This window comes from Neofelis nebulosa, chromosome 11 (genome assembly GCF_028018385.1).
Source record: "Neofelis nebulosa isolate mNeoNeb1 chromosome 11, mNeoNeb1.pri, whole genome shotgun sequence".
In the NCBI taxonomy this organism is placed as follows: Eukaryota; Metazoa; Chordata; class Mammalia; order Carnivora; family Felidae; genus Neofelis; species Neofelis nebulosa.
This window is the reverse complement of record NC_080792.1, coordinates 74943523-74967479: the sequence shown is the minus strand read 5'-3', so window position 1 is coordinate 74967479 and position 23957 is coordinate 74943523. Positions and strand designations below refer to the sequence as shown.

The 23957-nt window shown below is 45.8% G+C and overlaps 1 gene segment (V, D, J or C); it reads right to left on the bottom strand.

Annotated features, from left to right (window-relative positions):
* Positions 1–7307: 7307 nt before the first annotated feature.
* On the bottom strand, positions 7308–7929 carry LOC131489667 (immunoglobulin lambda variable 1-40-like). The segment is given in 2 exon segments: positions 7308–7708; positions 7820–7929. Coding segments are annotated over 2 exon segments (444 nt in total).
* Positions 7930–23957: the final 16028 nt, after the last annotated feature.

Genomic DNA, 23957 nt, shown 5'->3' with positions numbered 1-23957 from the left:
CCCCCTCATACTTGAGACAGGGAGGGAAGACTGACAGTGCAGTTAATGTCCAATCATGTCTACCCGAATCCTCAATAAAAATGCCAAAGTACAGGGTTTGAAGAGCTTCCGGTTTGGTGAACACATCCACTCCCAGAACAGATGCACCTCAACTCCACAGGGACTGAAGCTCTGGTGCTTGAGACGCTCCCAGACCTAACACTAGGTGTCTCTTCATTATTTGTTTATGTGACCCCTTCATCATATCATTAATGAGCTGACAAAAGGAGTCAGTGTCTCCCTCGGTTCTGTCGGTTGATCTGGCAAATTAATGGAACTCGAGGAGGGAGTCGTGGAAACCTTCAACGTGTAGCCACATTGGACACAGGGTGCAGGCCATCTACTAGTTGTTGTTGGCATCAAAATAGGGAGCAGCCTCCTGGTGCTGAGCCCTTCCCCTGTGGATCTGACACTATCTCTCCACAGATAAACTAAGCGTTAAATTCAGTTAAATTGTAGGACATTCAATTGTGTGTGTGTCCCAAAGAATTTCTAGATGTGGGAAAACAGATACAAAACGTATAATTGATGAACATGAGTGTGTGAAGTGAAGTATTCTGCGAGTACTAAAGGAGATATGACTAGAGGGAGAGCCAGAGATTTTGGTTGTAAAATAGTTGTTCTTGTTACTTTTCTCCAGACCCAGGGGCATGTGCAGTTGGGCTCCATTCCCTGATTCGCGTGGGCTCCTGGGACACGTGTGCTGTCTCAGGCAAGAGCATCATCTGTGTGTCAGTCCTTCCTCCTCAAGGACAGCTGTCACCATAGAGGACTCTCCCCTACAGGAGCCTCCACAGAAGCTTCCCAATAACAGAGGCTCAGACACAAGGTCTGTGGACCCAGGGGTTTTTGTCTCACTTTCTCCGTATCTGAGTCACTGTGAGAAGCCAAAGCTTCTCCCACTGCCATGAGCTGTAGCACAGGAAGAGTCAGCCTTGTCCTCAGGCTGCGGCCCAGAGAGGAGCAGAAGCCCTGCCTTGGCCAAGGCATCTTTGGACCCAGAGAAGCGGCTGGGGACCGCATTGGTGTTTATTTGAGTCTGAGTAGTAGTACAAGAGATACAGAGGAGGGCTCACTGGCTTCTGCTGGAACCAATGTATGTAATAGCTGCCAACACTGAAGCCACTGCCCAAGGTGCAGATGTCTGGCAATTTTCCCGGAGATGCAGACAGGGAGAGCGGCTGGGTCAGCACAGGCTGGGACAGGGAACCTGCAAACATAGACACCCTTTGGGAATGCGGCTGGAAATGGAAACCAAATTCAGGATTCTGAGCAGAGGAGGAGTGATGTGGGGAGCACCTGAGTCCATAAGGCCTGTCCCTACCTGTGCAGTGAAGGAAGAGTAGGAGGAAGAGCAATGTCTAGGCCATGGTGACACAACCCCTGCTCCCCACACTGGGCTGGGCCGCCCCAGGCCTCCTTTTCTCCTCCACCCTCTGCCACAGGAAGGGCTGTGCATGCAAATGAGGTCCATCCAGTGCCTGCCCAGCCCCTCCCTGAACCCTGGTGCTGGAGCTCAGCTCACACCACACACTGGGGAGGATGGGGGTGGAACTCCTGCCCGGGGAAGCCCTGGGAGGTAGCACCTGCTGCGACAACACAAAGCCTCAAGGTCTGGTCTCCTTTGAGTGATTGGTCCCCACTGACCAGCTGTGTAGGGACCACAGGGCTGTCCCACAGCGCATCCTGTTAATCTCACATGGAAAAAGGAAAAATGAAGAAAAACATACTGTAAGTGGTAAACCTTATTAAGAATAGATTAAATACGTAATTTCTTAGAAGTTACAAAACTGGCTGTCCTAGAAATACATTGAGTGAATAGACGAATTTCCATATAAAAATGGAAAAGGTTATTACTGAAGCACTCCACAGAAATACATTAGGTACAGATGTTTTCACAAGGGACATCTAACAAAACTTCAGAATTTAGATAATTCCAATTTATTTGCTTCATATTTTTTCATAATATAACACGGTATTGAATATTTCTTACTTCTTTTAAAAATGTTATAAAACTCAAAAATACACTTTCAAAATACCTTTCACAAAAAGGAAAAGAATAGAACAGTATCGTGAAATATTGATACAAATATTGGGTACAAAATATTGACAAGGACACCTCAATACCATATTTACAAATTGATAGTATCATTAAGTGTGATTGATTCCAATGATACAAACTGGGTTACATAATAAGAAAGAGTTTTATATGACACACCATATTATTACATCATGAGATATGACCATATTGCCCCAATGGGTCTCAAAAGGGCCTTTCACTAGATTTAACACCATATCCTAATAAAACCCACATAAAACTACAAACAGATACATGTATAATATGGTAAAACACACACTCTCGCACACACGGATGATGTAGTCCTGAGGCCCACATCTAGGTTCCTGCAGTAGTGAGGAGACAATTTCCACAAAGATCAAGAGCAGGTAAAGGAGATCTTCACCTCTTTTATTTTCAAATTATTCCTCAATAGCTAGAAAATGTAATTAAAAAGCCAAAATCAATGGTTATTAGCACTGATGGCAAAGGACAAGTGGTCATTCTTGAATATCCAGATGGACGTCATGGCCTTAGGTAGGCCTGTGTTGCTTTCGCTGTGACGGCAGAGATCTCCCCAGTGAGGACTAGTCGCTGACTGTGACTAGTGCTGGTGACACTAAGTAACAGAGACAAGATGGGTGGAACAAGGGCAGTAGAGAGAGGTCTTGTCCCACTTGACTGGGCGAAGAGCCCTGTGCAAGGTGTGGGGCAGTGACCCTGGATCTGAAGTGATTATTTCCTCCCACGCTGGCTGCATTCTACATGATGTCAGTCATCACATTTATGGGGCTTCTGCCCCAGACCCACAATAGTACATATTGCAGAGGTTTTCAGTGCAGAAATTGGGGACCTTGGCTCAAGTGACCCGTTCACCAACAGATGGATTGTGAGTCTGATGTCACTGCACCTGCTCCTTGATGAGCTGAGGAAAGGACAGGTCCTGTGTGATCTCAGGGACTCCTTTTGTAAAATCTGGCAAAGGTTTCCTGTTTAAAGGTTTGAAAAAGAGACTCCAGGACATGGTGGAGACCCCACAGAGCTCTGTCCTCTGAGGTTCCATGCGGGGATTCTGCCCACAAGCTCTTTCATCCTCTGGGCAGACTCTCCTGAGAGCCCACTTTCTCCTTGGAAACACATTCTGCTCGTGGTTCTCTATCAGCCTCAAACTTACCAGATGCCATAGACAAAAAGGACATGATCCACATTGGAATCGGTGTTGGGAAACAGCCAGATCCAGGAGGGTACAGGGCATTGGGGCTCACAGGTGGAAGCAGGCCACACAGCAGTGAGGGTACAGTTTGCCTCCTGCCCCTCCGGCCAGCTGAGTGGTTTCCCAGTTGTCTGGCTCAGCCCCTCCCCTCTGCAGGCCCCTGCCACACTGCTCCCCTGCTGCCCTCAGCACCATGTCCTCCAGCTGCTGTGATCCCCTCTGCCCACCAAGCAGAATGTTCATTTAGGCAGCAGTCTTACTGACGTTGTGACCCGAGACTGGAGTAAGAAACAGCCTTTCTAGGTCTCTTATTGGAATGATGACATTCTCACATTTGGAAATGTATCTCACTGGAAAACTCTGATTTATTTCAAGATGTCCATCTCTGCCCAAAATATCCCTGGAACGCACAGTGTGTCTTGTGTTTGCAGACACTGCATGTGGTAAATGTAAAGATGGTGAAGGGGTGTCGTTGGGCACATATGGAGATAGTGCCCAAGTCCATGTGGGGTGTGCATGGAAATTTGGGACAAAGAACTTCCATCAGAGCTGTGGTACCTACGGTGGGGACTATATGGTGAGTCAAATGGTGTCCCTGCAGAGAGCTGGGGGACCCGTGGGTCAGAGGTCAGGGCATGTGCCAAGGCCAGAAAAAGAGAGGAGGCTGGTTGTAGGTGACTCTAGTGAATATCCACTCAGAGGGTCAAACAGATGGACCAATGTGCACATGAATCCAACATCTCCAAATGGAATTGGAATGGAAATTCGGAAAATAAACATACCTAGACTAAAACCTGAAATGGTTTTTACTTATTGTGAATGCACGTGAATGCACATATATTCATATGCCACAATTATAATCACAACAATGCTACCCATGTGCACATGCTAATTCTACAGGACCAGACTTTTTCCCTCACATTATTATTCCTTATAATCCTGAGAGGTCCTTAGGAACGTCAGGGGAAACTGAGCCCTTGTCTCTTCACGGGCTCGTGACATGGTGCTCTGTGAGGTCCCGGGTGCCGGTGAGGCAGGGATCTCAGGGTTGGTGTGTCACTTCCCCACTGGCCCGAAGCACGGCACAAGCTCCAAGACTGCTGCCCCATGCTGAGAGGGGATAATCAGCTCCGTCCTCAGCCCAAAGCCCAGGAATGGGCAGGATGGCAGCCCAGTGTGAAAGAGAGAGGCGTGTGGAGAAGGGGGGGGGATCTCCCACTTGTCCTGGGTAAGGCCTGACTTCACCTGTGCAGGGAGTGGGGAGGGTGAGTAGTAGAGGAGCCCAGGTCATGGTAGATACCCAGCTCTGTTGTGCAGATTGAGCTCCCATGGTATATTTGTAGCTCCAGAAACGTCCATGGGGGTGGAGTTGCTGCACTCAAGTGAACCCTTGCGGTCTGTCTATCCAGCTTCCCTGCCCAGGGCTTTCACATGTGGGAGCACACAGAGGAGGAGTTAATGAACTAACCCAGAGATACAAGTGGTCTGGGTGCTGATGATCCCCAGGTCCTAGCAGGTCAGCGTCATCTAGTGAGCACACTGATGCCTGAAACCCTGGAGGCCCTGAATGGTGTCCCTGCTGGCAGGGGACAAACAAGATTGTCCCAGCCTTTCCCACATACCCTCAAATACCCAACCATTCCCCCAAAAAACAAATATTCCAGTGAAGAAATGGGCAAAAGACATGAATAGACACTTTTCCAAAAAAGACATCCAGATGGTTAAAGACACATGCAAAAAATGTTCTTCATCACCCATCATCAAAGAAATACAAATTCAAACCACAATGAGATACCATCTCACACCAGTCAGAATGGCTAAAATTAACAACACAGGCAAAAACAGACATCGGCAAGGATGTGGAGAAAAAGGATCTCAGTGCACTGCTGGTGGGAATGCAAACTGGTGTAGTAACTCTCAAAAACAGTATGGAGGTTCCTCAAAAATCTAAAAATGGAACTACCCATGGATGATGGGCATTGAGGAGGGCACTTGTTGGGATGAGCACTGGGTGTTGTATGCAAACCAATTTGACAATAAGTTATATTTTTTAAAAAAGTGAGTGGGAAAACAGAAAAAAAAGTACTACCCTACAACCCAGAAATTGCACTGCTAGGTATTTGTCCAAGGGATACAATTGTGCTGTTTCAAAGGGGCACAGGCACCCCAATGTTTCTAGCAGCACTATCAACAATAGCCAAAGTATGGAAAGAGTCCAAATGTTCATCGACAGATGATGGAAAAAGAAGATGTGGTATATATATACAATGGAGAATTACTCGGCAATCAAAAGAAAGAAATCTTGCCATTTGCAACTACGGGGATGGAACTGGAGGATATTATGCTAAGTGAAATTAGCCAGTCAGAGAAAGTGAAACATCCTATGACTTCACTCATATGAGCAATTTAAGATACAAAACAGATGAACATAAGGGAAGGGTAGCAAAAATAATACAAAAACAAAGAGGGAGACAAAACATAAGAGACTCTTACATATAGAGAACAAACTGAGGGTTGCTAGGGGTTGTGGGGGGGGGGCGTGGGCTAAATGGGTAAGAGACATTAAGGAAGACACTTGTTGGGATGAGCACTGGATGTTATACATAGGGGATGAATCACTGGAATCTACTCATGAAATTATTATTGGACTATATGCTAACTAATTTAGATGCAAATAGACGAATAAAGAAATAAATAATACATTAACAAAATACACAAAATACACTAAAGGCCTTCAGATCTCATAGTTTCATTTGTCTACAACCTCGCTCCACATTCAAGACAGAAAATGTATACTGTGATAACACAGAGTCTCCCACACACAGAGAACTCAGTCCCACACCCAGAAAATTAGATAATGAGATGGGGGTGGGGAGGACATTTCTACAAGATGAAAAGGCTAACGTGACCTAAACACCATTATTATTCACCATCTTTCGGTAAGGTTTAGGCGCTGCAAGTGAATGAGAAAATCACTGGTTGGCTCTCAGCATTGATGGGAATGGACAGGGACCCATTTCAAAAGACAAAAGTTTATGATTTAGTCATATATCCTCTGGGGCTGGTGCTGCAGGGAGAGAAGACATCATCCCAAGAGCCAAAAGAACATTATTTCTACTGAAGACTAACAAGAGGATTACATAGGTCCGGAAACTTCTAGAAATAGGTAAATGGCCAAGGATGGAGACCCTGGCTTCCTCAGAAGTCAGGTGGGAGCTGGGAACACTGGACCTACGACCCCCAGTCCATGAACTTAGAGACCTTGTGTCTCAACATGATGGGCGAGATGAGCTTTCTGTGTCCTTTGAGACCCTTTGTCTAGGAAGGGGCTGCTGTGAGTGACTTTAGGGACAGAGGGAAGGAGGAGCCCTCACTCCCAGGTGGTGCTCCTGCGTGCACCAGGGCCCATGGTGGCAACAGCATGAGAATCAGAAGCAAAAGTCACAGGCTGAACCTGAGCAGCTGCTGGGGCCTCGCCCTCCCAGCAGATGAGAAAGGGGTTCTGCTTTCAGTTCTCATGGGCCTGGGACTTTGTGTGAGCCCACGATGCTGTCCCAGGAGGGGCAAGGACCAGAAGCCTCCTCCTCAGCCCTCAGCCCTCAGCCCAGTGAAGATCTGGGAGCCAGAGTTGCTAGACATGGAGCCAAAGAGGGAATCAGGATCGATCCACAATGGATCCAACTATCATAATAGATGAGGCTTTAGGGGCAATTAGTGGGAGCTTTTGTTACCAGGACACATAGCGGACACTCCGATGTGTCCTGACTCAGAGCTGGATTTGTGTTCCTGTTTCTGCTGTGACCTGTCATGGACCCTGCCCTCAGGGTAGCCTGCCTTTGGCACCCAGGAATGTGCTCAGTTTGAGAAAATCACACAGTATATTGATCCCAAAGACAGGCTTCAAGGAGGAATTGCAAACAATGTGGAAAGACTTTGTAGACTTATTGCTTGTGGAGGGTCTCAGACCCTAATTTGTACAAAACAAACAAGGAAGCACATGACTTGGCCTAAAAGTCAGAGCTGCACAGGAAGTCCCATTGCTGTGGGGACAGCAGGTTTTTGTCTCACTTCCCCACAGGCCTGGAGCACTGTGTCAGCACCTTGAGTAATGTCAGCAGACAGGCAGTAATAATCAGCCTCATCCTCAGCCTGGAGCCCAGTGATGGTCAAGGAGCCGGTGTTGCCAGACTTGGAGCCAGAAAATCTGTCAGGAACACTTGAGGGTCGTCTGTTATTAGCATAGATGAGGACTTTAGGGGCCTTTCCTGGAAGCTGTTGGTACCAGTTCACACCAACAATACCGATGTTACTGCTGCTTCCAGTGCAAGAGATGGTGACGGTCTGGCCCAGGGCCCCAGATACTAAGGGAGGCTGAGTCAGCACAGACTGGGCCCAGGACCCTGGAAGGGGAGAGACAAAGAGAGCATGATGCTGGGATCTAGACACTAGAGGAGGATCCAAGGCCCACGTGTCCTCCCTGGACCACTTCCTCTGTTCCCTCATCTAGTCACCTGTGCAGTGGATGAAAAGGGTGAGGAGAAGAGGGAACCAGGCCATGGTGGAGGTCATCACCGACCCTGCCTTCTGTGGATCCACAGCTGAGCAGATCTCCTCTAATCCCTTCCTTCCCCTTTTCATCCTCTGAGAGAGGGAGGGCCCATCCATGCAAATCAGACCAGCAGCTCTCTGACACTTCACTGACCCTGGGTCAAGTCCCTCTGCCTGAGGATGTCAGGTGGGTTGGACGGGGAGGTGATCTCTGGGGCCATGCCAGGAGAGGGGAGGTCACAGTTTGGAGTCCTGAGCAGAGGACACAGGCATTGTCCAGGTGCAGGTCCCAGCTCTAATCATGGCCGACCCTCAGGAGCAGGTGACGACCACCCCCTGGTGTCCAGGCCCAGACACAGCATATGTGACCTGGTGAGCAGATCTCATCAGAGTTCCTGCCTTCCCACTGCTCTGTCCACCATCCCCTTCCTTCGGGACAGGCCAGGTGTCCCCTGTGTGGCCTCCCATCCCCTGAGGACACACTGTGGTCTCCTCCAGCTCTGCATAGTGAGTCTGTCCACAGCGCCCTTGGTTATTATTGATGGGGCAGCACTGACGTGGTGACTCTTGTACAACCACACAGATGAGGATCAGGGCCACAGAGCGATGGGTCCACATTGACACATGGCCAGTTCTGGGCAGGAGGCCGACTTCTTCCCCCTTCCCTGCTTCCTCTCTGGTCCCAAAGTTTCCTTTCCCAGAAGCTCCCTCAGCACTGAGGACACAGGGAGATCTTTTGTCCAGGTCGTGGGTAGCAGCCCACATCCCTCGTGTGCATTCCACAGGGTTCCACACTGAACATCTTTGTCAGCTGTCACTCTTGCCACCTCACATCACATACTGGGGACGATGGAGGTTGACTTCACCCCTGGGGAGACCCCTGCAAGGAAGCACCTGTTGAGACAACACACATGTCCTTGCTCAAGTGGGGACTCTGCCACACCCGAAGGGACGCAGCTGCTGAGTCTCGCTCAGGAAGTACAGGGCCCAGTCCCCAGTCCCAGGTTCTTTTTAGTGTATGGTCCTCACTGAGCCTCTGTGTAGGGACACCATGGCAGTCCCACAGCACCCCCTCCTGGCTGAAGGGCACACACCCCACTATGTTTTCACAGTCCTGAGAGACCAGCGGGTTTCCTCACTTCTGTTTATCCACACATCTTTGAGCTGAATCTTGGATAATGTCACCCTACAGTGCTGCCCATGTTCAATGTAGCATTTTTCAGACTCCAAACAAGCCCTAGTCCATAGGATTTGGAGGCATTTACCTCAATTAAATGGTAAATTGCCAGTTCTTTGCAGAAGATACTCCAGACCTCATGTCCCTCCTCTGGCCTACAATTGAGAATATGTCTATCTCGTGAATGTTTGAAAACTGTGCGTTAAAGCAATGGATTCCAGCTACTTTCCATTAAACTGAGTATTATGTTAATCTTCTATATTTTTAGCTGATTTCCTTGGCTTACTACCTTAAGAAGAAAAGGGAAAACAATGAATTTATATTTGATGAAGTCATATTTAACAAGTGTCATTTTTTGTTTTTCTTTTGTTTTTTAAAACCCAAGATCCCGAATATTTTCTCCTTTTATGTTTACAGCTTTTTGTTTACAGTTATTTCTATTATACTTTTATTAATTTTTTAATATATATAAAGAGATTTTTAAGTATGATTCATTTCTCTCTCAAGATATCCAATTGTTCTGTGGCCATTTGTCCAAAAGTCCATCCTTTCTCCTCAAGAAGGCTTCTTCTACTTTATAAAAGAAAAAAATTGTTTATCCTTCATTCTGTGGGTCCGTTTCTGGGTTTTATGTTCTGTTATCTTGGCCAATGTGTCTATCCTCTATCCATACCACCCTGACTTGCTAGGACAGGAACCGAATTACACTTTTATCCAATTTGGGAAGAACTGGCATATTTACTATAAAGAGTCTTGTAATCCATGAACGGAACTTATCTTTCCTTGTTTTAGATCCACTTTGATTACATTTACCAGCATTGTCCAGATTTCAGTACCTGTGGCCTATACTTGTTTTGTTAAATATGCCCCTAAATAGTTCATCGAGTGGTTTTAAGGGTTTTTTTTTATTATTTTCACCTGTTTATTGCTAGTATGTATACATCTATATGATCTTTCTATGTTGATCTTTATTCTAAAGTGTTTCCAAAATTATTTACTATTCTTTGAATTTATATATTTGCATACCTAATTGTAGGTTCCTTTGTAGTTTTCCTGTAGGTCATCTCTCACCTGAAATGGGACAATTGTCTCTTGTTCTTCTTCATCTGAATGCCTCTCATTGTTTGTCTTGCCTTATGGTTCTGACAGACACATCCAGTCTTATGTGGAACAGCAGTGTTGAGATAGGACATGGTGGCCTTGCTCCCTACCCGAGGTGGGAAAGCTTTCAGTGCTTCGTCTCTTATTGTGTTCACTGAAGGGAAGGTGTTTTATAGTTTTCTTTACCAAACTGAAGATGTACTCTTCTATATTTTGTTCTCTGAAAACTTTTATCGCTCTCATTCATATACTCATTCATTCTTTTCCATGAGCACAAATAGGCCTTGAGCTGTGCAGGAAGTGGAAGAGAATTCATCCTACCTGAGAGAGTGAGGAAGACGCTTTCATCGGTCTTTCTTTTTTAATTTTTTTAATGTCTATACATATTTGAGAGAGAGACAGATGGAACACAAGTGGGGGAAGGGCAGAGAGAGAGGGAGACAGAATGGGAAGCAGGCTGGAGGCTCCGAGTTGTCAGCAGAGAGCCCAACATGGGACTTGAACTCAGTAGGCATGAGATCATGACCTGAACCGAAGTCAGATATTTAACTGACGGAGCCACCCAGGGGCCCCTGGGGTGGGCCTCTGCTGTCCCTGATTGCTGGCCAAAACCACATGGATTATTCCATTCTATCCCACATACCTTCACACCCCGAAAACATCCTGTCTTCTGTGACAAAACTGGCACCCCAGTTAGAGGCCCGTGGTTGTCTGGACCCTCGTTACTGAGCTGCTCCTGATGGCTGTCAGGTGCTGGGTCCACAGCTCTGGGCTCACCCGTGGGCTTCATACACATGCCGACAGCACCCCTTTCTGGCTCCGTTACAGGTGACAAAGCACATGAAAGGCAATGTGAGTATCGCGCCTGGGGGAAGGGAAGGCCCTCTTGACTCCTGCCAGCTCCACGGACCCCTCCTCAATATTGGGGGAGATCCCTCAGCTCAGGGCCCATCACTGGGCTGCAACCTTCTCACCCGCACCCACCCCTCCGTTCCCTACAGCAGCCTCCCCAGATCCTGACCCTCCCTCATGGGTTTACATGAGTGGAGGACAGGGTGACCAGAGACCTGGCCCCTGAGGAATGATGTGTCCTCAGCTGGCACAGCAGGCAGACAGAAGCCTGGACCGGCCACATCCCACGGTTTGGGAAGGCTGGGGCACTCCTCCTCCCTCTGACCCCAGATTACTGAGCAGGGTAAGACCCCCGGGCCCTCACCTGGATTCCTCTCCTGTCTACTGCTTGTGGGAATGGGGGAGTCCATCAACAAGGACCACAGGGGAAGGGATTGGAAAGAGGCAGCTCTGCCTTGTCAGAAAGACAGAGGTGGCTCCCTGGGACCCACCTCTCAGCACAGCTCTTCCAGCACGACCTGAGCCTGGACAACTGACCTGAGGAGGAGGGGTCTGATGAGGACACAGTCAACAGCCTCTGCCTGGTCCCCTCCTCACGCTCCCCTCTGGCTCCTTGATCATCTATGCAGCACTGAGACATCATCACAGCACATCAGATTCTGGGGTTTCCTGTCAACCCCTCCAATGTTCCAGGTCCACCTCACTGCCTCACCCTTGTTGACTCTCCAGAAACATCTTATTTGTGTTGCATTCATACTTCTTTGTCTTCTTTCTCTCCCAGGACATTTTCAGGAACATGAGGACGTAGATTGTCCCTAGCACACTCACACCGAACCTAAGCCCAAAGGTCATGCCTGGCACATACTTGGTGTTCACCAGAGGGTGTGCGGGGACGGATCTCTGTACAGTCGTCTATCCTGATCAGGAACACATGAAACTTGCCGGGGTCTGACCCAACGGGGACTCAATTCCCAGGACAGCCTGCCCCCAGGTGTGCAGTAAATCCTGCCCAATGGAAGAAAATGAGACAATGTTTTGCAGAGTAGGGCTGGGTTTAGGGGCACAATTTGAGAGAACAAGGACACTGTTTCTAGACAAAATTCCCTAGCCTTGTCTAAGACTCCACTATTAGAAGACAGGAAGAAAGAAGCAGCTCCGTTGGCCAAGGGGAGTGAGCTGCACAGGAAGTCCCATTGCTGAGGGGACAGCAGGTTTGGGTCTCACCTCTCCACAGGCCTGGAGCAGTGTGAGCTTTGAGACTGTGGTCCCACACTGAGCAGTAATAATCAGCCTCATCCTCAACCTGGAGGCTAGAGATGCTCAGGGAGGCCACGTCCCTGACCTGGAGCCTGAGAGTCTAGACAGGACCACCGCAGGCCGAGCACTGCTACCATAGATGACAACGTTGGGGACACTGCCTGGGAGCTGCTGGTACCAGGACACACCCCCAGCCCCAACGTTGCTGCTGCTTCCGGTGCAGGAGATGGTAACAGTCTTATTCACAGGCTAGGACACTGCAGATGGCTGAGTCACCACCGACTGGGCCCAGGACCCTGCAAGTCAGAAGAGAGACACGGGGTGAGAGAGAGGGGTCAGTGGACAGGGCCCATACATGGTTCCACAGTCCTCTCGTCTCCAGCCCCGATCCCAGCCTCCAGCCACCTGTGCAGTGAGCCAGCAGTGTGAGCAGGAAAGGAGCCCAGGTCATGGTGGAGACCCCTGCTCAGCAGTGTGTCCTCAGTGTCCCTCAGCCGGGCTCCCAGAGTCTCTCTTATTGCCTCCAGCAGCCCAAGGGGAGGGAAAGACCCTTCATGCAAACCAGCCCCCTCCCCCTGGCTGGCCAGCCCCAGCCTGAACCCTGAAGCTGACCCTTGTCTGGAAATCTCACCCCGGGAGGGGATGGAGCGAAAGCTGTGGGGCCTGACCTGGGGCTCCCCAAGGGCCTGTGAGCACCCAGAGGCTAAGCCACGGTGAGAACCAGAGCCAGGTTGCTCCCAGTTGGGATCACAGCACACAAGGCTCAGAGACAGGACACAGCGCCCCCTGCTGCCCGAGACCCAGACATGCCCATATGTTTGGTCTTGCCCACAGAATACTTAAAAACATCCATAGACTTGATGATTTATTGTCACAGAAGAATTTAGTGGAAATTCCAGAGTTCCCAAAAACACCAACCCCCTCCACCACCTTGTCTTTCCCATCATCCAACTCTAGCATGAGTGTGGTCACTTGTTATACATCATGAACCAACACTGACAAGTCACTGTCACCCAAAGTCTATATTTACAACAGCAAAGCTCACTCTTGACGTTGTTCATTCAATAGGTCAAGAGCTATACACTGATATATGTCCATTTTAGAACCACAAAGAACACTTCCACTCCCACAAAAACCTCTGTGCTCCAGTTGTGCATCCCTCCCTATGCTCAACCCCTTGCAACCACTGATTCTTTTATTGTCTAAATAGATTCGTCTTTTTCGAGAATGTTACATCCTTGGAGTCACACAGCGTGCAGCCATTACACATTGGCTGCTTTCATTTAGCAACGTGCAACAAAATGTCTTCTGTGTCTTTTTATGTCTTGGTGCCTCATATCTTTGTAGCTCTGATCAATATTCTATCGTTGGGGTTTACTCACCTGTCACCTCCTGAAAGGCATTGAGAGTGGCTACTGCCAGGTGTGGGCAGTTATGCATAAAGCCACTGTCCACATACTTGTGCAGGGTTTTTTTGTACACATTGTTTTTAACTCCTTTAGGTAAATGCAAAGATGCATGATCCCTGGATTTTAAAGCAAGACAATGATCCAGAGTTTTGTTTGTTTGTTTGTTTGTTTTTGGGTTAAAAAAAATTTTTTTTTCATTACATCCAAGTTAGTTAGCAATAATCATGATTTGGGGAGTAGGATCCAGTGGTTCATCCCTATATAGAACAGGCCGTGCTCATCCCAACAAATGTCTTCTTAATGCCCCTTGTCCATTTAGCCTATCCCCCCCTCCCACAACACCTCCAGCAACCCTCAGGTTGTTCTCTATATTTAAGAGCCTCTTATTTTTTGTCTCCCTCCCTGTTTTTATATTATGCTTGCTTCCCTTCCCTTGTGTTCATCTGTTTTGTATCTTACATTCCCCATATGAGTGAAATCATTTTATATTGGTGATTCTCTGGCTAATTTCGCTTAGCATACTACCCTCTAGTTCCATCCACATTTGTTGCAAATGGCAAGAATTCAGAGAATCTTCAGTTTTAAAAGAAATTGCCAAAATCTTTTCCAAAGTTGCTGTATCATCCTGAATTCCCCTCACCAATGAAATAGAGTTCCGTTGCTCCACATCCTGGCCAGACGTTGGTGTCATCTGTGGTTTTGATTTTGGCCATTCTAATAGGTATGTAATACTATGTCATTGCTGTGTTTTTGTGCAATTTCTTACTGACATATGATGTTGAACAGCTTTTCTCAAGCTTATTTATATCACACGAATATCACCTTTGTTGACATAATCTGCATTTTTAAAATTGAGATTGTTTCTTTGCTATTGTGAAGTCTTATCTTTTAAATTAAACAAATAGTTCTCTCCTTAAATCACCTTCCATTTGCAGTAGAAAGGAATATGTATAAAGAAGTCAATGCCCTACATTTCCTCGTTATTGCAATCGTTTGTTAGATGCAAATATATGTCATATGTATTTTGCGACTTCCCTGAAATAAGAAGAGATGTATCCAAAGGGAGTCCTTACTCCCCATCATGGATGGTGAACATCTTCACGGATGGTGAACATCTACCAAAGGACTCTCAAAACACCCTGAACAGAGTTTCAGAGTAGATGGAGGAGCCATTCTCCAGCCTACATTCTTATAAGTATCAGACTCTCCTCGTCCCCATCACTTTCTGAGCAGCAGTCACTGAAATGGAGATGTTGCCCACAGAGAATATGGGGGCCCTCACAGGGTCACCAGCTGCTCAAGAGGAAAAATGAATAAAGGTGAAGAGGGAGAACTTTTGTTGTAATACAGGAGCAACAAGTTCATCCCCTTTTATGGTGAGCCTGGGACTGGGAAGGCCTTTTAGATTCTGAGAGGGGGTCAGAGGGAAAAATCATGGAACCATGAATCAGTCCGCCATTGCATGCAGGCTTCCTTTGCAAAAGTTATGACCTTGACTAATCCCATTCAACAGGTTTCCTTCTAGTTCTGTCGATTTTTTTCTTCACTCAGCGGAAGCTTTTTATTTTGATGTAGTCCCAATAGTTTATTTTTTTCTTTGATTTCCCTTGCCTAAGGAGATATCCCCAGAATAATGTTGCTACGGCCAAAGTCAGAGAGATAACTGCCAGTTCTCTCTAGAATTGTTATGGTTTCAGGCCTCACATTTAGGTCTTTAATCCACTTTGTGTTTATTTTTGTGTATGGTGAAAGAAAGTGGTCTGGTTTCATTCTTTTACATGTAGCTGTCCAGTTTTCCCAGCACCATTTGTTGACAAGACTGTCTTTTTCCCATTGCTTATTCTTGCCTACTTTGTCAAACATTGATTGGTCATATTATTTGGGCTTATTTCTGGGTTTTCTATTCTGTTTCATTTATTTTGTTGTCTTGTTTTGTGCCAGTACCGTACGGATTCCATTACTACAGTGTTCTAATATAAATGGAAATCTGGAATGATGATACCTCCAGTTTTGGTTTTCTTTTTCAAGACTGTTTCACTATTTGGGAACTTTTGTGGTTGCACACAAATTTTACGACTGCTCTAGTTCTGTGAAAAAAGGCTTTTGGCATTTTGATAGGAATTGCCTTCAATCTATAGATCGATTTGGGTAGTATAAACATTTTAACAATATTTGTTCTACCAATCCATGAGCAGGGATGTTTATTCATTTCTTGTGTCATCTTCAATTTCTTTCATCAATGCTTTAGAGTTTTCATGGTAAAAGTCTTTCACCCCTTCTGTTAAGTTTCTTCTTGGGTATCTTATTATTCTTGGTTCAATTTTCAATGGGATTGATTTCTTAATTTCTCTTTCTGTGGCTTCATTATCAGTGTATAGAAATGCACCAGAGTTCTGTATATTGATTTTGTATCCTGTGACTTTACGGACTTTATTTCTTGGTTCTGACAGTTTTTTGGTGGGATCTTTAGAACTTTATATATACAGGCAGGCTGTTCAGAGAAGTTGGCTGCGTAGGAAGATGCTGGGCTCACCGCGTCCTGCTGATCACTTAGATTCCACCCACATCTGCTAAATAACCCATAAAACGACCAGAAGACTAGCAGAATGGACTCTCCAGAGTCAAGCGTATACAAGTGGGTCACGGAAGAGGGTAGGAAGGGTGGAGAAGTGGTGCGCACTACACGGACTGGTGGGAGGGATCCGGGGCAGATTGGGGACAGCGCGCCTGGCAAGGCAGAGCCCCCAAGTGTGGCTTGCAAAAGCAGAGGGGTCGGATTCCATGAGTTCTGACAGCCAGCCGGACTTAACATCTGGAATGTTAAAAGTCAACAACCCTGCTCGGAGAGCGAGAGGGCAAAAGGATACCAGGAGGGAGAGGTGTTGAGCCCCAGAAGACAGAGCTCAGCTCCGCAGGGAACAAATGCTCTGGCCAGCGCTATCTCCGTCTCCCATCCTCAGCCGAACTCCCAAAGGGAACCTGTTGCGTCACAGAACTTGCTTGCACCAGGCAAACACCCAATGCTGTGCTTCTGTGGGTCCATCCCTTGGACGGGTCTGCCTGCTTCCCTCCTGGTGCTGCAGGGCCCCTCCTGCAGGGGATCACCGACAGCAAACTGAGCTGAGTCTGCCCCTCCCACCCTTGTGCACCTAGCAGATCCACCAGGGCTAATGCGCCAGATCCCATACAAGCAACACCGCAAGCCTGGCAGTGTGCAAGTAGCCCAGACGGGGGCCACACCACTGCACAGTGAGTCCTGCCCCAGGCAGAGGGGAAGATAAGGTATAAACCAGTCTGATTGTGATGCCAGCAGTTGGCTAGGAACAGACATCAGGTGTGACTGCGGCCCCGCCCACCAACACAAGTTACTCCAGACAATACAGGGGAAGTGCCCTGCAGTTCTGTGCCACCCCACAGACTATCCAAAATGGCAAAATGGAAGAATTCTCCTCAAAAGAAACTCCATGAAGGAGCGGCAGCTAACGAATTGATCAAAAACGATTTAAGCAATATCACGGAACATGAATTTAAAATCATAGTCATAAAATTAACCACAGGGCTTGAGAAAAGCAAAGAGGACAGCAGAGAATCTATTGCTACAGATATCAAGGGACTAAGAAACGGTCATGTGGAGCTAAAACATGCTATAAATGATGTGCAAAATAAAATGGAGGCGACCACAGCCTGGATTGAAGAAACAGAGGAGAGAATAGGTGAACTAGAAGATATAATTATGGAAAAAGAGGAAGATGAGAAAAAGAGAGATAAAAAAATCCAGGAGTATGAGAGGAGAATTAAAGAACTAAGTGATGCAATGAAACACAACAATATCCGTATAATAGGAATTCCAGAAGAGGAAGAGAGAGACAAAGGGGCTAAAGGGGTACTTGAACAAAACATAGCTAAGAACTTCCCTGATGTGAGGAAGGAAAAAGGCACTGAAATCCAAGAGGCACAGAGAACTCCCTTCAGACGTAACTTGAATTGAGCTTCTGCACGACGTATCATAGTGAAACTGGCAAAATACAAGGATAAAGACAAAATTCTGAAAGCAGCCAGGTATAGACACGCTCTAACATATTAAGGGAGTCCGATAAGACTAGTGACAGATCTATCTACTGAACCTTGCTTGGCAGGCCAGAAAGGAATGGCAGGAAATCTTCAATGTGATGAATAGAAAAAATATGCAGCTGAGAATCGTTTATCCAGCAAGTCTGTCATTCAGACGAGAAGGAGAGATAAAGGTCTTCTTAAACAAACAAAAGCTGAAGGAATTCATCACCACTAAACCAGCCCTACAAGAGATCCTAAGGTGGATTCTGTGAGTGAAATGTTGCAAGGACCACAAAGTACCAGAGACATCACTCCAAGCATGAAACCTACAGACATCACAATGACTCTAAACCCTTATGTTTCTGTAATGACATTGAAAGTAAATGGACTAAATGCTCCAACCAAAGACATAGGGTATCAGAATGGATAAAAAACAAGACCCATCTATTTGCTGTCTACAAGAGTCTCATTTTAGACCTGAGGACACCTTCAGATCGAAAGTGAAGGGATGGAGAACTATCATGCTACTGGAAGTCAAAAGAAAGCTGGAATAGCCATGCTTATATCAGACAAACTAGACTTTAAATTAAAGGCTGTAACAAGAGATGAAGAAGGGCATTATATTATAATTACAGAGTGTATACATCAGGAAGAGCTAACAATTATAATTGTCTATGCACTGAACACGGGAGCCCTCAAATATATAAAACAATTCATCACAAACATAAGCAACCTAATTGATAAGAATGTGGCAATTGCAGGGGACTTTAATACTCCACATACAACAATGGATAGATCATCTAGACACAGGATCAATAAAGGAACAAGAGCGCTGAATGACACATTGGATCAGATAGACTTGACAGTTATATTTAGAACTCTGCAAAAGCATGGCGGTTAAAGACCAACCTACTAAAGAATGAATGGGTCAACCAGGCAATTAGAGAAGAAATTTAAAAATATATGGAAGCAAATGAAAATGAAAATACAACAATCCAAACGCTTTGGGATGCAGCAAAGGCAGTCCTGAGAGGAAAATACATTGCAATCCAGGCCTATCTCCAGAAACAAGAAAAATCCCAAATACAAAATCTAACAGCACACCTAAGGGAAATAGAAGCAGAACAGCAAAGACACCCCAAACCCAGCAGAAGAAGAGAAATAATAAAGATCAGAACAGAAATAAACCATACAGAATCTAAAAGAACTGTAGAGCAGATCATTGAAACCAAGAGTTGTTTTTTTGAAAAAAATAAACAAAATTGATAAGCCTCTAGCCAGGATTCTCAAAAAGAAAAGAGAGATGACCCAAATAGATAAAATCATGAATGAAAATGGAATCATGACAACCAATCCCTTAGAAATACAAGCAATTATCAGGGAATACTATGAAAAATTGTATGCCAACAAACTGGACAATCTGGAAGAAATGGGCAAATTCCTAAACACCCACACACTTCCAAAACTCAAAAAGGAAGATATAGAACATTTGAACAGACCCATAACCAGCGAAGAAATTGAATCACTTATCAAAAATCTCCCAACAAATAAGAGTCCAGGAGCAGATGGCTTCCCAGGGGAATTCTACCAGACATTTAAAGCAGAGATAATACCTATCCTTGTCAAGCTATTCCAAAAAATAGAAAGGGAAGGAGAACTTCCAGACTCATTCTATGCAGCCAGCATTACTTGGATTCCTAAACCAGAGACCCAGCAAAGAAAGAGAACTACAGGCCAATGTCCCTGATGAATATGGATGCAAAAATTCTCAACAAGATATTAGCAAATTGAATTCGAAAGCATATAAAAAGAATTATACAGCATGATCAAGTGGGATTCATTCCTGGGCTGCAGGGCTGGTTCAACATTTGCAAATCAACCAATGTGATACATGACATTAATAAAAGACAAAATGAGAACCATATGACCCTGACAATCGATGCAGAAAAAGCATTGGACAAAATTCAGCATCCTTTCCTAACAAAAACCCTTGAGAATGTCGGGATAGAAGGAACATACTTAAACATCATAAAAGCCATTTATGAAAAGCCCACAGCTAATATCATCCTCAATGGAGAAAAACTGAGAGCTTTCTCCCTGAGATCAGGAACACGACAGGGATGTCCACTCTCACTGCTGTTGTTTAACATAGTGTTGGAAGTGCTAGCATCAGCAATCAGACGACAAAAGGAAATCAAAGGCATCAAACTGGCAAAGACGAAGTCAAGCTTTCACTTTTTGCAGATGACATGATATTATACATGCAAAACCGGATAGACTCCACCAAAAGTCTGCTAGAACTGATACATGAATTCAGGAAACTCGCAGGATACAAAATCAATGTACAGAAATCAGTTGCATTGTTAGACACTACTAATGAAGCAACAGAAAGACAAAGAAAGAAACTGATCCCCTTCACAATTGCACCAAGAAGCATAAAATACCTAGGAATAAACCTAACCAAAGATGTAAAAGATCTGTGTGCTGAAAACTATAGAAAGCTTATGAAGGAAATTGAAGAAGATATAAAGAAATGGAAAAACATTCCGTGCTCAGGGACTGGAAGAATAAATATTGTTAAAATGTCAATACTACCCAAAGCTATCTACACATTGAATGCAATCCCAATCAAAATTGCACCAGCATTCTTCTCGAAGCTAGAACAAGCAATCCTAAAATTTGTATGGAACCACAAAAGGCCCCGAATAGCCAAAGTAATTGTGAAATAGAAGACCAAATTGGGAGGCGTCACAATCCCAGACTTTGGCCTCTACTACAAAGCTGTAATCATCAAGACAGCATGGTATTGGCACAAAAACAGACACATAGACCAATGGAATAAAATAGAAACCCCAGAATTAGACCCACAAAAGTATGCCCAACTAATCTTTGACAAAGCAGGAAAGAATATCCAATGGAAAAAAGACAGTCTCTTTAACAAATGGTGCTGGGAGAACTAGACACCAACATGCAAAAGGAAGAAACTAGACCACTTTCTTACACCATTCACAAAAACAAACTCAAGATGGATAAAGGACCTGAATGTGAGACAGGAAACCATCAAAACCCTAGAGGAGAAAGCAGGAAAAGACCTCTCTGACCTCAGCCGCAGCAATTTCTTACTTGACACATCCCCAAGGCAAGGGAATTAAAAGCAAAAATGAACTATTGGGACCTTATCAAGATAAAAACCTTCTTCACAGCAAAGGAAAAAGTCAACAAAACTAAAAGGCAATCAATGGAATGGGAAAAGATATTTGCAAATGACATATCGAACAAAGGGCTAGTATCCAAAATCTATAAAGAGCCCACCAAACTCCACACTCGAAAAACAAATAATCCAGTGAAGAAATGGGCACAAAACATGAATAGACACTTCTCTAAAGAAGACGTCCAGATGGCCAACAGGCACATGGAAAGATGCTCAACGTCGCCCCTCATCAGGGAAATGCAAATCAAAACCACACTCAGATACCACCTCAAGCCAGTCAGGGTGGCTAAAATGAACCAACCAGGAGACTACAGATGCTGGAGAGGGTGTGGAGAAACGGGAACCCTCTTGCACTGTTGGTGGGCACGCAAACTGGTGCAGCCTCTCTGGAAAACAGTGTGGAGGTTCCTCAAAAAATTAAAAATAGATCGACCCTATGACCCTGCAATAGCACTGCTAGGAATTTATCCAAACAATACAGGAGTGCTGATGCTTAGGGGCACTTGTACCCCAATATTTATAGCAGCATTTTCAACAATAGTCAAATCATGGAAAGAGCCTAAATGTTCATCCACTGATGAATGGATAAAGAAATTGTGGTTTATATACACAATGGAATACTATGTGACAATGAGAAAGAATGAAAAATGGCCTTTTGTAGCCATGTGGATGGAACTGGAGAGTGTTATGATAAGTGAAGTGAGTCATGCAGACAAAGACAGATACCATATGTTTTTATTCTTAGGTGGATCCTGAGAAACTTAACAGAAGACCATGGGGAAGGGGAAGAAAAAAAAAAAGAGGTTAGAGAGGGAGGAGGCAAACCATAAGGGACTGTAAACTGAGAACAAAGTGAGGGTTGATGGGGGTGGGAGGGAGAGGAGGGTGGGTGATGGGTATTGAGGAGGGAACATGTTGGGATGGGCACTGGGTGTTGTACGGAAACCAATTTGACAATAAACTTAATATTTAAAATAAATAAATAAAATAATATTTGACATGTCAGAAAAAAAATTATTTGACGCCGAAATCTTTAAGGGCAGATGACTTTTCTAGGTGCTCCTGGCTGGTTCAGTTGGTTGAGTGTCCCACTTTAGCTCTGGTCTCACTCTCACGATTCATGACTTTGACCGCCACATCAGGTTCTGTGCTGACAGCTCAGAGCCTGGAACCGGCTTCAGATTCTTTGTCTCCCTCTCTGCCTCTCCCTTGTTCATGCTCTCTCTCTCTCTCTCTCTCTCTCTCTCTGTCTCTCTCTCAATAAATAAATAAACATTAACAAATTCTTTAAAAAATGAATGACTTAGGGGCGCCTGGGTGGCTCAGTCGGTTAAGCGGCCGACTTCCGCTCAGGTCGTGATCTCGCGGTCCGTGAGTTCGAGCCCCACGTCGGGCTCTGTGCTGACAGCTCGGAGCCTGGAGCCTACCTCGGATTCTGTGTCTCCCTCTCTCTGACCCTCCTCTGTTCATGCTCTGTCTCTCTCTGTCTCAAAAATAAATAAACATTAAAAAAAAATTTTTTTTTAATTTATTTTTGGGACAGAGAGAGACAGAGCATGAACGGGGGAGGGGCAGAGAGAGAGGGAGACACAGAATCAGAAACAGGCTCCAGGCTCCGAGCCATCAGCCCAGAGCCTGACGCGGGGCTCGAACTCACGGACCGCGAGATCGTGACCTGGCTGAAGTCGGACGCTTAACCGACTGCGCCACCCAGGCGCCCCCAAAAAAAAATTTTTTTTTAAATGAATGACTTCTCTTACATCCTGGAGTGATTCCTAGGAAGTAAACCCTTCTTTAATGACTCTGTGCTTTTCCCACATTACTCTGGCGACAGACAGGAGATGACAGTATAGGTTCATGAACTGATTAGTGGAAAGGGGAGGAGGGATAAGGGGAAGAGTGAAATTTGGGAAAAGAAATGACCCTGGGCCTGGAGATATAACATGACATTAATGAATAGAGAAAGAACATTCAGGTGGGACACTGACAAAGAGAGTTCCAAGTGTGGGATAACCAGGAGAGTTCATTTGTGACTCTTAATAGTAAGCTTTGTGTCTTTCAGAGGCAGAGTCACAGTGGCATTGGAATCAGGCAGACTGTGATCTGACTCCCTGTGACCAGGACCCTGTGAGGTGGAAACACTCAACAATGACACAGAAGTGACTGAGGGAGCCTGAGAGCAGGAGTAGCCCCATATGGAGTGTGTGGAAAAAAAGGAGTGGTTCCTGTACTGGCCCCTGAGTCTGTTCCTCACCCAACAGAGTGAGAGCAAAAGAAAAGGTCTCAGGTGCGTGGTGGTCTAGAAATAGTCACCATTAAGGTTTCTGGAAAACTTTTACCTTCTAACAACCTCTGGGAATAGGAGGCCATCAGAGTAGGAATATGTTTTCTGCTTTCTATTTCTCATGGGACTGTTTGCATTTCAGGCCAGAACCTCGTGCCTCTGAGGGTGTGTTGGGCTGGAATTGATCTGGTGCAGGGGCATGAGAATGGTCTGGGGGCTGAGCTGTAGTTTTATGAGACATAAAGACCCTGGCCTGTGTCCCCTGTGCAGATGGTCCATAGTCCATGCTCCGACCTGAATAACACGGAGGATGGAGGGAAGATGATACAGGTGGCTGGGACTTCTTTGGCGAAGCTTCCATCATTTTCTTCTACCTGGACCCCAACTCTCCCAAATACATGGTTAGTCACTGTGTCCAGGTCCCACCAGAGAGTCACTGTGTTACCCAAAGCAATAGGTGTCCCTTCCCTGGTTGCCCTGATGGTGTCAGGGCAGAGGGTGTGGTGGTTTTATCCAGTCATCCTCAAATCTGGGGTTTCTTACCAGTGGGTCCGCAAGGGCCAGTCTCTGTCATCCAGACGTTTTGTTCTGTGGACATTACCTGGGACTGCAGACACATTTTCCCCATGTGGGAAGTCAGTGTGAGACACAATACATTCGGCTTATGTGTCCTCTTTCTTGCCCAAGACGGTGTCAGCTCTCTGAGCATGGGGACCCTCCCTGTCATTTCTGTACTGTGATCTGAGCCCCAAGCCCA